This window comes from Sarcophilus harrisii, chromosome 6, assembly GCF_902635505.1.
Source record: "Sarcophilus harrisii chromosome 6, mSarHar1.11, whole genome shotgun sequence".
Lineage (NCBI taxonomy): Eukaryota > Metazoa > Chordata > Mammalia > Dasyuromorphia > Dasyuridae > Sarcophilus > Sarcophilus harrisii.
The window spans coordinates 139,265,227-139,280,721 of NC_045431.1; the positions used below are offsets into that span (position 1 = coordinate 139,265,227).

The following is a 15,495-nucleotide window of genomic DNA, read 5'->3' on the forward strand; positions in this document are numbered from 1 at the left end:
CTCAGACTTATTCACTCCTTCGAGGAGAGGGAAGCCAACTGTCACCTTTCCTTCCATTTAAATATGGGATTATGGCATTTTCCTTCATTAAACGGGTGCAGATTGTACTAAGATTCTATAAGCACATTGGAATTCCCTATACAAATACGAAGGGATTCCCTGAATTTGCGTGACGGGGAAATCTTAGCCATGGGCACTTCCATTTTTAGTAAAAAAAACATTTGCCAATTTGATTGCCTTATAAACACAAGACATAAAGAGAAAACACAAAGACAAACAATGCTGTGGAGGAAACGTAAGATACCTAGATCTTTGCAATTTATAATTTTGGTTTTTGAGGTAGAAAACTTGCGTTTCAAATTGCGCTACAACATTTCTTTTCCTGGAAGCGTTTTTCCTAGCGCAGTTATTTTCCTCCGCTCATTTCCCTGGGTAGCCTTCCTTGTCCCTAGAGGGGAGTGGCCCCTGGAGCCAGCAGCAGTGGGGAGGACTCCCCCCCCCTTTTCCCTCCCTCCCCCGGGCAGGGTCGTGGGAGGAGCCGCGGGAGAAAGTGGAGACGGAAGTGCTAGCTGGGAGAGTTGCTCACACGCCCTGGGAGTCAGTCACTTGTCAGCGCTGACCCGCGCCTGATACAGCGCAGCTCCTGCCCTCTAGGTGAGTGACTAAGCTGTGTGGGCTTTAGAGGAAGCGGTTGGAGGGCCGCAGCTCGGTCGCGGAGCTGAGTTGCCGGGAGAACAAGCGGATAAATAGCCCTCTAAGTGGAGGAAGAAAGAGAAAAGAGAGGTCGGTGAAGGAGAAAAAAGGAGCGAGCGTTGAAAGTCCTACTGTTGTGTGGGATCCTCAGGTGCTCAGCCCCTCTCCGGCTCTAGGTTTCGGCACAAGGAGCCAACTCTATCCTCTCCAGAGCGCGTTCTGCCCTAGTTAGTTCTGGATAGAGAGCTAGGAGCCCTGAGGCGTGAGGGGGCCAGCTACCGGCCCCGGGGGAGCTGGGCGATGGCGTGATCCCTGGGAGGAGGCGGTCCCGGGAGGTTTGTGGCTTCTCCCGGGGACCTTGGGGACGGAGGGCCTGTGGGGTGAAGAGAGAGAGGAGGAGTAGCTACTACTCGCGGAGTTCGGTGGGATCCTGCTTGGGAGCGGGTGCGCGGGCAACTGCGACGGCACCTTAGCCTAGCCCAACCCAGCCCAGCCCTACCCATTCTTCCCGAAGCGGAAAGAGCCTCCGGGCAAAGCCCCAGAAGCCTCCCCCGCTCCGCTCCGCTCAGCCAGCGGGTCAGTCTGTCAGGCCGCCCGCAGGGATTGGCTCCTAGGCGTTCTCTTCATTTAAATTTTTTGCTGGTTACTTTTATTGGTATTTCTCTAGGAGGAGGGGGAGAGTAGGGAAGTTTGGGGGAAGGTGGTTTATTTCCTTTACTTTGAAATACACATGCACATACCCTTCTGTCTCTGAAAACTGCTTTTCTTTTGCAAAAGCTAAATATTTATAGTTGTGTAACCTGTTTGTGGCCAATTCCAGTCGAACCAGCAATAAAGTAAAGTCTCATTAATTAATTTTAAAAATACAAGCCTTACTGTAAGCTCCTCGAAGTCAGAGGCGTTCAGTTTTGTGTCTATTCCCGGAGACAGACAGTGCCTAGTATGTAATAAGTGCTTTTTTTTTTTTTTTTTTTCAGTGTTAGATATTTCTTTTAAAAAATATGTCTTTGATAACAAGTGGAGAAAAATAAAAGGGAAGAGGCCGGGAAGAAGTAAATGCTCAGGAAACAAACTCATAGCTAAGCTGGGTTGGGCAGGTTTAGGGTGTGATCGCTCGATCTGATCCTCGGGTTCAGGCTTCCTGACTGTCAAGGCGTCTGAAATCAGCCTACTCTGAATGCCAGTTCCTGAGCCTTATTTGGCCAACAGGGTGAAGTGGGATCCTGCTTGATGGAAAGCTGCCTGGCCGACCTCTTTCATCCTGTGCCTATTGCTTTTTAGCTCTTCAGCTCTAACCTCCTGTGTTTTTAATTTTGAACCTATCCTAAGAAATGTTTTGATAAAGCAGTTTTTCTATTTGGGTTGTTGCTTGTTTTCATTAACTTCTGGTGTTCAGCGAATGTTTTTTTTTTTTTCCTCCTTCTTAAAAGGCAGCTGGGATTCTGGAATTCTGGAAGTGTGGGGATAGATACTAAGACTCTTGTGTGTATGTATTGTTACTTTCTGGCTGCAACCTCTTTGCAGATTGTTTTGACTACCCAAAGAAGAAAACCAAAGAAGAAAATGCCAAAAATCCAGTATTTTTTACATTTTAAAATTTAATTTCCTACTTGCTTGGTGTGTTAAATTTTGAGGGAGCTGTCACATAATGGTTTTCATAATAGCCTAAGAAATACCAGTAATGATTAGACTTAAATATATTTTAAGGTGAGCTAAAACGTGGAGAAAAATATATACTTGGAGAAAAGTACAATGCATATTTTGACATTGCTGGTACAAAATTTCAGTAGTGAAGGAAGAAAAAAAGAAACCTCAAATAATTACAAACATTTATGCTCATGTTACATGAAGCTTCATGCAAAGAATATTAAAAGACACAGGAAATCAAACCAGTTGGATCTATTTGTACCTGTAAAATACAAGATCATTTTTTTAAGTGGTGGAAGGAAGACACCACTACTCTTTGGTTTCTGAATTGGCACTATCACCTTTCTTTAACAATCACTGTAATCTTTAGAACAGGGAAAACACAAGGTTGTATATCACTGCTTATTGCTTTGTGCATTTGGGTAACATCCTCATTTGTTCACAGCAGTTTTCCCAGTTGTACAGTGAGACTGTTCTTTTACTACAGATTGGCCCTAATTCAATATTATTTACCTGGGGGGTGAGGGTGGGATGTAGTCTAGGATTCTGTAATCTGTAACCTAGTTTCATCTATTTAACTTTGATCCATGGCTGGGGCATCTTCCAAGATTATCTGTTATTTTCTGCTTACTTTCCCTTTATGGAAAAGCAAAAACCAGTCTGGAGTAGACAGGCAGTTTTTGGTTTTAGGACCCTCAGTGCTTCATATTTCACTATTGTGACTTAAACCTTTCCCCTATTCCCAAATAATCATCTAAATGTTCTCACTGTTTTTGTAGAATAAAATGCAACTTTGGGCTCATAGTAGTTAAAAGAGAAGAGGGGCATACTTTATCTGCTTGGTTGTGATTTTCCCATAATTCCCTTTATCAAGCATCCAAAGTCTTATCTACAATGTTTTATAGTAATCAGGATTATGGAAATAGCAAGATCTTAAAGGTCATCAAATCTAACCCTCATTCAACAAATGAGGAAACTGAGGCACAGAAGAGTTAAGTGACTTGTCCACTTAATGCATGGGATAGTAAGTAGCAGATCTTGTATTTGAAGCCATTCTTGTAACCTTGTGGTCCATTGGATTGCTCTTTTAAACTTGGGTTATACATGCCCTCTCACCTTATTTTTTCCTTATCCCCTCCAAGACCCTGTTTATAATATTCATGTAACACAGCATTACCTAGATTATGGAAAAGTTGATGCAGATTTTGATAGCTAGCAAAAGTCCTACAAACAATAGATTGCATCATATAGTGTGGTAATTGTTTTTAAAAGAAAGCAATTTGAAAGAATTTGATATTTGAAAAGCAGGGTGCTGAATCCCTCTGATTTATAGGCTGCAGGACTCCTCACATGTATTACAGGGAAACTCAGAATTTTACTACAGTCAAAAGAATGTATGAGGGGTGTGTGTGTGTGTGTATGTGTGTGTGTGTGTGTGTGTGTGATGGGAGATCATCTGAAATTAACTCTGAAATAGAATCTTGCTCTTTTTTCTATGTGCATTAAAAGAATACTGCAAAGCACTTTATTATAAATGTAGCCACATGTAATAAAATTGAATTGCACCAAGTTGTAAAAATGTTCATGTCTAGAAATATATTCTGGAATGGAATTTTCATACTATGGAAACTGGCAGACCTGTAGTAATTACATGTAATATTTTGGATTCCTTTTCTTAGATGGAAATTTATGAGAGTTTAATATAGCTCCCATTTTATACTTTCTTTCTCTCTCTCTCTCCTCTCTCTCTCTCACTCATTCACTCCTAAATATTATTATGTTTTTTTTCCCTGAGGCAGTTGGGATTAAGTGACTTGCCCAGGGTCACATAGCTAGGAAGTGTTAAGTTTCTGAGGCCTGATTTGAACTCAGGTACTCCTAACTTCAGGGTTGTTGCTCTATCCACTGTGCTACCTAGCTATCCCTATTATGTTGTTTTTAAATAGGCTACTTAAAGACGACTTAGGTTTTTCAATAAATTGTTTAATTAGTTCTTTAATTATCCTTTGCAGATACTTTTATTACCTGAAAGTGGACTTTGAATTACAAGAATCATGAGCAACTACAGCGTATCCTTGGTTGGCCCAGCTCCTTGGGGCTTTCGACTTCAAGGTGGCAAGGACTTCAACATGCCTTTGACCATCTCTAGTGTAAGCAAATTTTTACAGCTTTTAAACAGATGTCAATTGCATCATGTGATACCTAATTAGTAACAAAGAAATCTTTCTGTGAATGAAGCCGTTTATTGAGTATACCCATTTATACTGCAAAAGTTTTGTTTCTTATGATGTGAACATACAGAAAATTATTAATTATCCAGAAAGAATGATGAAGTTAAAGCTACTTACCATCTTACCAAGCCAACATTTTAAGCAGTCAGTTTCAATATTCGTCCCTAAACAAAATTATTTGAAATTCTACTTTATATAATGGGAAAAACATGGGCTGAAAACTGAATTCTAGCTCTAACTTTGTCACTAATTAGTTGTGTGACTTTAATGAGTCAGTCTCCATCTTTCCTCATCTGTAAAATGAAAAATGGGTTGAATGAGATATTTTTTTAAGTCCCTTTCTGCTCTCAAAATTCCATGTTGGTCACTTGCAACATCATAAGATTTTGGAGCTGAAAAGCAACCCAATAAAGTCTGATCTCTGTCATTTTATAGATGGGAAAAATAGTAACCCATTTCACTGTATTATATGTCCTCTGCTCCTGGTGGAGATCATGGGTAAGCAATGAAATGATCAAAACTCAAACACTCTTCTGAGAATTAATTATTTATTTTTTTCTTATTTTATATATATGTATATATTTTCATATATTTTGATTATTTATTTTTGAGAGAATATTTCATTTTGATATTATAATATATCCTGTGTTTTGATCCACTGCTATGCATACTAAACTATAGGCTATATTACTATTAACTTATCTGGCAAGTTGTGTGATTTAGGTGCTTCTTATAGTGTTCCTCCATTCATTTTTTCTTGAGGCCATCAGGGTTAAGTGCCTTGTCGAGGGTCACCTAGCTAATAAGTGTCTGAAATGGAATTTGAAGTCAGGTCCTCCTGACTCTAGGACTGACACTATTCACTTCACCAGGTAGTTATCCCTCATTCATCCATTTTTGAAAAAAAGATGTAAAAATATAAAGGACTTGATTTTGAATTCCTCCCCCCAAGCTCCCATGTTCTTGAATAATTCACTTGACTTGTTTGAATCAGTTCCTTTCCTTTATAAAATGGTGATATCTCCATTAATCACCTTGTCCAGTTGTTTATAAAATTATTAAATGTATTACTGTTTGTTTTGGTGAAAGAATGAAATAAATCCTGCTTGTATTTTTAGTCAATTCTTGTCTTTTTTCCCTTGGAGGTCAATTTGTATGTCACTTTTCAGTATGAATCCCTTCCAGAGTTGGTTGGAATTAGGGGTATTTTTGGTTAATGATTTGTGTTTGTTTTCAGTGTGATCGATTTTCTCCTATTGAATAATTTTGATGAATATAGTAATGAATACTTGAAGATGATATCTTGTTTTGGGAGTATTATTCTGTATTAAACATTGCACACAATTGTTTTCATTTTTTTGCTGTGGGCTAAAAAAAAATTAAGGAATTTCTTTGTGGACACACTACTTTAGGTGCAATACAAGTTGATTTTGATGTTGTTTTGGTCTATTAATAAGAAGAGATGTCTCTGTAAGATTTTGGTAGCTTGTTTTCCTTTTTCTTTATTTTCTTTTTAATGTTTTTCAGCTTCCTGGGCTGATAATTTTAAGTTTCATGTGATTCTGATACAACAGAACATTGTGTATATATGTGGGTTCCCCAACCTTCTTCTTTCCTGGCAAATTAGAAATGCTTTCCTTTAGTGGCCAGAGTGCTAATTAAAGGTTTTCAAACATGCTGATTAAAAGAGAATATGGCAACAAAGCAGCTAAGTTATTTCTGTTCTATTACAAAAGTCTGCAATCTCTTGTGACCTTCTCCAGCCTTGTGCATTGGAGCATGCAGTTCATTTTGGAATTGGGGAGGAGGGGAAAATGGAAAGAAGCAGAGAATGTAGGTTCTATTATACTGATTATGACACACCTTGTAATGATTTTTAACCCTTTGTAATTTTATTTAAACATGATCTGTGATATTGTTCAATAGAAAATAATGCACTTATTTGTTTGATAAATTATTTTATGAATGTATCACAAAATTACTCATTTGTAAGTTATGTTGCTTTATTCTTATACATTGTTATTGTGTTTGTGGTGGATCAAATTGTTATATTACTCCCTTATATTAAAATTCATTTTTATATTATATCAGTTATGCTGGATTGGTATGAAAAATTTCATTGAATTAGAAATTCCCTAATTCCCAGTATCATGATATGATCTAAATTAAAACTATCCCATAATCCACCCAATTCAATCTCAGTTTAGATTAAAATGAATAAAAATTTATTTATAGGCCTTGATATAGTCTATATATTTGGAGGAAAGGTGGTATTTATTTTTATTATTCCTATTCTGTCACATCTAAAACCAGCATAGCTTTCTTTCACAAAAAATGATGGTATGTTTGTCAATCAAATCCTGATACTTGAGACTTTACAAATTTTTTTGTACATTAGAATTTTATTGTAGCATATAAATATTCTGTTTTTTTAGGGTTTGTAAACATTTTTATTTTATAGCAATTTGATTGTAGCAACACTAGAATCTTAAACTTCAACATCTGCTATAAAATACTGACATCCCATATGACTTTGGACATTTTTCTCCTAGTAGAGCTTTTCATATGTCTTTTCTTGAATTCTTAAAGTAAGAATAGGAAATTCTGCAGACTATTTTTTAATGAGTCCTCAGATTACTATAACAGCATGATCAAATGTTGTTGTCTTCAATTTCCCATCCTTCTAATGACTGCTTGGCTGCAGGAGTTTGAGGTCTGTCTTTTTATGACCCTATAGTCTTGGAATTGCCCTAAAGCCATGGAATGTGGAGATGGGTTTCATTGTAGTTGAGTAAGGTTTATAGGCTTGCCAACATATTTTAGAAGGAGAACTAGAAAACTAGTTGCAAAATCCAAAGCCACATTTTAGACATAATTTGATATTCCACATGATGAAATTGTCTTATTATACATTTGTATACATATAATTGTTAAAATGTAGTACACTAAAATTGAAATATCATGATTTGGGATTTTTTTTAATGACCTTGTTATGTAAGATACTTCTAGATTCCCATTCTTTGGATTTATTAAAAGAAACTTTCCTGATTCTTGATAAATTTAGAAAAAGTTTTAGTAGGAAAAGTCAGATTAGGTTTAGATTTTGAATTCAAACTGATTAGATTCTGTATGGAAAATGTTCTGTCATAAAATGAGTCCCTCCTTTATGGAGTAAATAGTTTGGGAGGTAAAAAGGTACCTTTTAAATTATTTCCCTTCTTCTCCCTTTTTCTTTGCCCACTTGCAATACATAGTAACTCAGTGTATTTTTTAGGGACATATAGTTATAAGTTGGTTCATTATAAAGGGTAGAAAGGAACCAGAATATATTACTGTGGACTCACTGATTCAGCATATAGTATTGAGTATTTCCTTTGTGCAGTGAATTTGTGTACTTATCATGGTTATTTCCCATGCCTCAAATGTTCTCCCTCTTCATCCTGTCTTCTGCCTTACCTGATTTCTTTCAAGGCCCATTTAAAATTCCACTTTCTACAAAAAAGCCTTTCCAGGTACCCCTCAATTTAGTAGGGCTCTCCTCATTTTTGTAATCTCTATTTTATAATCTATGTACTTAATTTATACACAGTTAGTTGCATGCCGTTTCCTCCATTAAAAAAGTGAGTTCCTTGAGAGCAATAACTATCTTTGATCTTTATTGTATCCCCAGTACATAGAGTAATTTGTAGCACTTATTAAATGATAAGTGGAATGAATGCTTTTTTTTTTTTTTATTTTATTTAATAGCCTTTTATTTACAGGATATATACATGGGTAACTTTACAGCATTAACAATTGCCAAACCTCTTGTTCCAATTTTTCACCTCTTACCCCCCACCCCCTCCCCTAAATGGCAGGATGACCAGTAGATGTTAAATATATTAAAATATAACTTAGATACACAATAAGTATACATGACCAAAACATTATTTTGCTGTACAAAAAGAATCAGACTCTGAATTATTGTACAATTAGCTTGTGAAGGAAATCAAAAATGCAGGTGTGCATAAATATAGGGATTGGGAATTCAATGTAATGGTTTTTAGTCATCTCCCAGAGTTCTTTTTCTGGGTATAGCTAGTTCAGTTCATTACTGCTCCATTAGAAATGATTTGGTTGATCTTGTTGCTGAGGATGGCCTGATCCATCAGAACTGGTCATCATCTAGTATTGTTGTTGAAGTATATAATGATCTCCTGGTCCTGCTCATTTCACTCAGCATCAGTTCGTGTAAGTCTCTCCAGGCCTTTCTGAAATCATCCTGTTGGTCATTTCTTACAGAACAGTAATGGAATGAATGCTTTTTGACTGACTTGCCCTGGCCTAAGAATTGTGTTGATACAAGAAAGAATAAGATACTTATTCTGACTTCTAGAAACTTACAGGCTCAATGGTTTCAAGTTTTGTAGATCTCCATCATCTGTTAAATTTCTACATATTTTTTAAGCTCAACACAAGATATGGAATATACATAGTACTTTAAGGTTTAAAAAGTGCTTTTTTTCACATTCTCATTTGATCCTTATGACAGTCTTCTGGTGAAATGGTATTATCCACATTTTATAGATGAGGAAATTGAGTAGACTCAAGAGAGGTTAATGGATTTAGCATTTGGTGGTCACATGGCTAGAAAGTAGAGTCAGAATTAAAAAAAAAATGGGGAGGGGGGAGGGCTAGGTAGTACAATGGATAGAGCACCAGTCCTGAAATTAGGAGAACCTGAGTTCAAATTTGAGCTCAGACATTTAACACTTCCCAGGTGTGTGACCCTGGGCAAGTCACTTGACTCCAGTTGCCTCAGGAAAACAAAATGGGTAAATGGCTTGTGCTAAGAAAAGAGGCAAGAGATAGTCCTTGCTCTCAGGGAATTCAAATATGTACAGAAAAGCAATATGTAAGATAAATAGGAAGTAATTAAAAGAGGGAAGGCACTAAAATATAAAGGGCTTGAAGAAAGACTTCCTGTCGAAGATGGGCCTTTAGTTAGGACTTAAAAGAAGCCAAGAGGCCAATAGGCAGAGAGAAGGAGGTAGAACATTTCAGGCACAGGGGACAGTCAAAGAAAATGGCTACAACAGAGATGGAGTGTTCTTCAAACAACTTGGAGTCCAGTGGCATTGGATTGAAGAGTATTAGAAGAATAAATAAATAAAGAAGAATTAAGAGTGGCAATTAGATGGCTAAGTGGATAGAGCTTCAGATTCTTTTGAATCAGGAAGAATCAATCATTTTCTTGAGTTCAAATCTGGCTGCAGACACCTACTAGCTATGGGACTCTGAGCAAATCACTTAACCCTGTTTGCCTCAGTTCCCTCATCTGTAAAATGAGTTAGAGAAAGCAATAGCAAACTGCAGTATCTCTGCCAAGAAAACCCCACGTGGGATGAAAAAGAGTCACACAGGACTGAATAGCAACTGAACAATATATCAAAGTGTAAGAAGATTAGAATATAAAGGACTTTGAATGCTAAATAGAATTCTTGATCCTGGAGGTGAAAGGGAACAACTGAAGTTTATTGAGATATGGTTGGATCTGTGCTTCAGGAAAATCTCTTTAGTGGCTGAAAGGAGGATGGATTTGAATAGGGAGAGACTTGAAGCAGATTATTTCAAGAGTCCAGGCATGAGGTAGAAGGTTGCACCAGAATGGTGGTAGTGTCAGAGAAGAAGAGAAGGAGGTATATTTGAGAGACAATGAAATGGTGAAATTAATTAACAGGCCTTGACAAGAGACTGGCTAAGATATACTGGATAAGAGATAGTGAGGAATCCTTAGGTTATGAACTTGGGGTGAGGGAGACTAGTAGGATGGTGTTGCCTTCTATAATAATAGTGAAGTTAGGAGACAGGGAAGCTTTAGGAGGAAAGATAACCAGTTCTGTTTTGGACATACTGAGTTTTAAGATGCCTACTGAACATCCAGTTCAATTTGGCAAGTTAAGAGATATAAGACAGGAGATCAGCAGAGGGCAAGATAGATTCTGAATAATAGGAATAGATCTCAGTATAGAGAGAGGCACTTCTAAAACCACCAAGTGAAGTAATAGAGAGAGAGAGATGAAAAGAGTGTTCAGAGTCTTGAAGGATACTTATCATAATTCTAGCCTGGAAGAAGACTCAGCAGAGGGAAATAAGGAGTGGTCTGAAAGGTAGGAGGAAACCAGGAAAGAGCAGCATCCTAAAAACCTAGAGAAAAGAGAGAACGTAAAGGAGAAGAAAATGATCAGTAATGTTCAAGGAGAATAGGAATTGAGAAGAGATTGTGGGATTTGGCTATTTAGAGACCATTTGTAACTTTGGAGAGAGCAGTCTCAGAAGTCAGATTGTAAGGGATTGAAAGAGATTGAAAAGGGAAAAAACAAAGGCATCTGTCATATGGCCTTTTTCAAGATATGTAGCCACAAAAGATAGAAGATATATAGGATGAAAATGAATAGAGATGGAAGAATCAAGTGAAGACAGGTGAAAAGTTCTCTAGTCTACTGCAATGGAATAGTTCCTAAATTAAAAAAAAATAATAAATTAAATCTTTCATTTTGAAATAAAACATACATATACCAAAGCATATACATATCAGAATACAAAAAGAGGATTCTGTATGAAGGGTAAATAAATATATACACATATACATACATATATGATACTTTTGCCAAGCACTGTGCTGTTTTTTAAAAAACAAATGTTTAAAAAACATTTGATTCTCACAATAATCTTATGAGGTATGAAAACATGAATCTATGTTTTACACCGCTTGTTTTTAAAAATACATATGTTAAAATTTTACTTTACTTTCAAAACTATGCTGCTTGTCTCTGCTTCTGTCCAAACTTCCTTCTATTCCAGTTAAAAAATTCTCTTTTTTTCTTTATCTTCCAACACCTAATTTGTAAGCTAATAATAATAATAATAAAATGCTAGTTACTTTTTAAGTAGTAACAGAAAACTTGACCTCTTTTCCTTTAGTTTATATGCCAATTTATAATTACATGGATGGAAAAGATAAAAACATTCCTAAGTTTAAGAAATCTTACATGTATGTATGTGTTTTATACATATATAAAACATATATATGCATACATAAAATAGATAATTGTTGTTAGAATCCAATCTATTATAGAGCATGTCAACCCAAATTACAAATATGTAGTGTAAAAAAGCACATTGGAAAATTATTAGCCTATAAAGACAAGTTCCCCTTCTATTCAATCTCCCCCCCCCTTTTCTATTCATAATATCATTTAAAATGTATATCAGGGAATTAGAATTGATAATCTCTGGACAAGAATGTTTTGAATATAATTTTCCATGCATTATTTTTCCCATCTTTTTGAAAATACAAAATATATATAGACACTATATTATACTAGTATTCTTTGGAACATTTCTTGACACAATATAAACTTAAAACTGTAACATACACATTTTGTATCATCAAATTTTATTTTTAAAAATTTCTTTGATACTTAGAATCTCATAGTGGAAAGAGACCTCAAAGGCTCTCTAGTCTAATAAGCTTATAACTGAACAAGAATCCCCTTTGCTACACACCTGAGAAATGATCATTTGAAGACATAACAGGGAAATAGATTTCAGACAGTTCCATTTGTCAAGGACTTTTATTATTTTTTTTCCTGACATAAAACCTAAATTTGGTTCTTTGCATTAACCAATGCATTCTTTGCATTAACCAATGAACATCAGTATATAGTAATGATAATGCTCTGTAGACACTAAGTTAAAGATGAAATAGCCTTTGGCCTTAAGGAGCTTACATTCTCTGGGGAGATACAATATATGCTTATACAAGAAAATATTAATATAATACAGTACTTTTAGGGGAGGCTGTAGAAACTGGAAGTATCAAGAAAGGCCTTATATAGAAGGTGGCATCCATTCTTCCCGTTTCTGCTGTCTGGGGTCAAGATGGTAATTTTTTTTTTTTTTTTTTGGTCTTCTCCAGGATAAACATTCCTTGTTCCTTCACTGGATCTTTCTGTGATGTGGACTCAAGTCCTTTATCCTGGTTGCCCTGCCCTCCTGTGGACATTTTCTACCTTATCAATGTCCTTTCTAAAATGGAGTGCCCAGAATTGACCACAGTATTCATGAGGTGGTCTACATAGGGCGGAACAGAACAGAACTGTCATCCCCTCTAGGTCTGGAGGGGATGTCTCTAGAAATGCAATTTAAGATCTCATTTCCTTTTTTTGGCTGCCATTTCTTGGTGAGTTTGTACTAACTCCCTTTGCTTTTTGGCAGATGAACTTGTATAACCACAATTTCATCTCATACTTGTAAATTTCATTGTTTGGACTTAAGTATAAGACCTCACCTATATCCCTTATTAAATTTATTAAAATTGGCCTCAGAATCCATTTACAAACTTGTTAAAGATTTCTTTGATACCTATTACTGGGTTAGGAATGGTTGCCTCCTCCTCATTTCACTGGAGATCTTTCAAATTGACAGAAAAATGTAATGATTATGCTTTGTGACATCATTCAGTTAGTTCTGAAACTGCTTACTTGTTTGTCATATAACCCAAGTCTTATCTTTTTCAGAATGGCATGAAAGATTTTCTTCAACAATTTGCTAATCCTCTAGGTCAATTAGAGCTATCTTATCTTTCAGAATGTCCAAAAATTAGGAAATAAAATATTTATAAAATATTTTATGCATTAATGCAGTTAAGAATTTTATGTTTTCTTCCTTTCCCAAATATTATATTTCATGGAAAATGTATTCATCTATGATTTCATCTGTATGGATCCTTATTACAGCAACATGAATCTAAAACCTGACACATAGGAAATAGTTACATGAATTCTTCTGGTGAAAAATTTTGTCATTTATCAACTAATCTTTCAGAAGTCCTTGATACTGGAGATCTTTCTTGTTTGGTTACCTATGATTTGTTTCACTACTTTAGAGTTTGCTTTGCATATATGGCTAAGTTTTGGTTGCATATGCAATTGAAGATTGTAATTACTGTTTCTCTGGCCAACTGCAGATATTTTTTTTTTTTTTTATGTAATTTTAGTTTACTCATTGTTTTTGAGATATACACATGTAAAGTACAGGCTAGCTCCCTGGAGGATTTCAGGAGCAGCCAGTCAGGATAAATCAAAGTCCTTGGTTTTTAGGGGAAGAAGTGGAGGCATGGCAGCTTGCCAAACATGTATCCTGGATTCTGGAGTCCAGAGTCTCCAGCCTCTCTCCTCCTTGTCCTGCTGCCAAGCCCCTCTCAATCCTTGCCTATGATTATCTTACTACCAAACATTCAGCAGGCACCAATTGTGAGGAGAGCCATCATCTAAATATATGATAACAGAGCCATTGTCTCATATTGCATGGGTAGCCTTAAGTATTCTCTGGTCTGATTCAGAGTTTCAGCCCTCTACATACCCTCATAAAATATTTTAATGGGTTGACTACTGGACAGATTTAATTACCCGTTGGTGAGTTGCTTTCTCTCTTGAGAAACATTTTTACACTGTTATATGAGTAGAATGATATATGACTTTTTCCTACTTTCCATATCTTTACTGGAATACTATTTGTGGTTATTCCTATGGGGCATGGATTTGACTGACATATTTGGTATATGTGTAAGAGGGAGAATGTGGAAACTGCCCTTTTTGTATCTCTATAGAATGTAAGCTCCTTGAAAGTATGAAATAGGAGGAATAAAAAGATATTTGTAAAATACTTGCAGACTTTAGAGTTCTATATAAATTTAGACAGGTGGCACAGTACATAATGTTGGACTTGGAATAAAGAAAACCTAAGTTCAAATCCAGCCTTAGACAGGCTGGATTTATGTGTGACCCTGGAAAAGGCATTTAATCACTTTGTGCCTCAGTTTCCTTATCTGTAAAATGAGGGTAATAATATCACTTGCTTCCCAGGATTATTCTGAGGATAAAATGAGATAATATTTGTAAAGTGCTTTGCAAATCTGAAGGCGCTATGTTAATCCTAGTGATGATTATGATAACAACAACTGTTTAGCATTTATCTTTGTATCTTATTACTTAACACAGTGCATGGCATATAATAGAAGCCTCCCTACTTTGACTCTTACCTTTGTTCCCTATCCCATAATGGTGATGGACCATTCCTGTGGAGCAGACCATCCTAATGTGTCCTAAGGTCTCCTGGGCCTTTCTATCTGGACCTTTCTATCTCCTCTGCAGTTGAATTATCCTACGTTTATTAACCTCCTTAATTTAGGAAACTAGCTTCTTTTTCTATTTGTATTTCCAGAAATGCTTGATATGTGATGTTTACTAAATGTTTTACATTCATTCATTAAAGCCTTTTGATTAATTGATAGATGAAATGAATACATGGCTCTGCTTAGTCATTGGTTCAGGATCCAGTCATCCAAGATGGCTGAGGTTTGTGGCAATAGCTAACAATAATTCTTTCGGCAGTGCCCACTCTAGGGAAAATTGAGAATAAAATTTGTTTTTAGTTTCCATTACCTATTTTTTAAAGCACTCTTTGTCCCTTCTACCCCAGACCCCTTGTTCTTAGTATTACTGTGCTGATCTAGGTCTCTGGTCTGCCCAACTTCTTCTTCTTTTTTATTTGGCTGAGGCAATTGGGTTTAAGTGACTTGCCAGGGTCACACATATAGGAAGGTGCTCTATCCACTGTGGCACCTAGCTGCCCTGGTCTGCACAACTTCTTAACCTTTTCTGGGTATTGTGGGTCCCTCTGGCAGTCTGGTGAAGCCTATAGACTATAAGAATAGTCTTTTTTAATGAATAAAATGAAAATACAAACGAATATAAACTAATCAAAAAATATATTTTTTTAAAGTCTAAGTTCCCTTTAAAGTCTGATCCCTGTCAAAAGAAAGCCATCTGAAACCTTATTTGCATTAATTTGACAAGGTGGGATGTATGTGTGTATGTAT

The 15,495-nt window shown here is 36.2% G+C and overlaps 1 protein-coding gene across 7 annotated transcripts in view; it reads left to right on the forward strand.

Annotated features, from left to right (window-relative positions):
• The first annotated feature begins 535 nt into the window (after positions 1 to 535).
• The window catches only part of PDLIM5 (PDZ and LIM domain 5), a 198,549-nt gene continuing 183,589 nt past the window's right edge, over positions 536 to 15,495 (forward strand). The window contains exons 1-2 of one of the 7 annotated variants that reach the window (XM_031943965.1): positions 536 to 654; positions 4,353 to 4,490. In XM_031943965.1, the coding sequence (XP_031799825.1) occupies positions 4,395 to 4,490 (96 nt within the window). In that variant the 5' untranslated portion in view covers positions 536 to 654; positions 4,353 to 4,394. The other 6 variants (XM_003772866.4, XM_031943967.1, XM_003772867.4 and 3 more) reach the window with 6 other exon arrangements.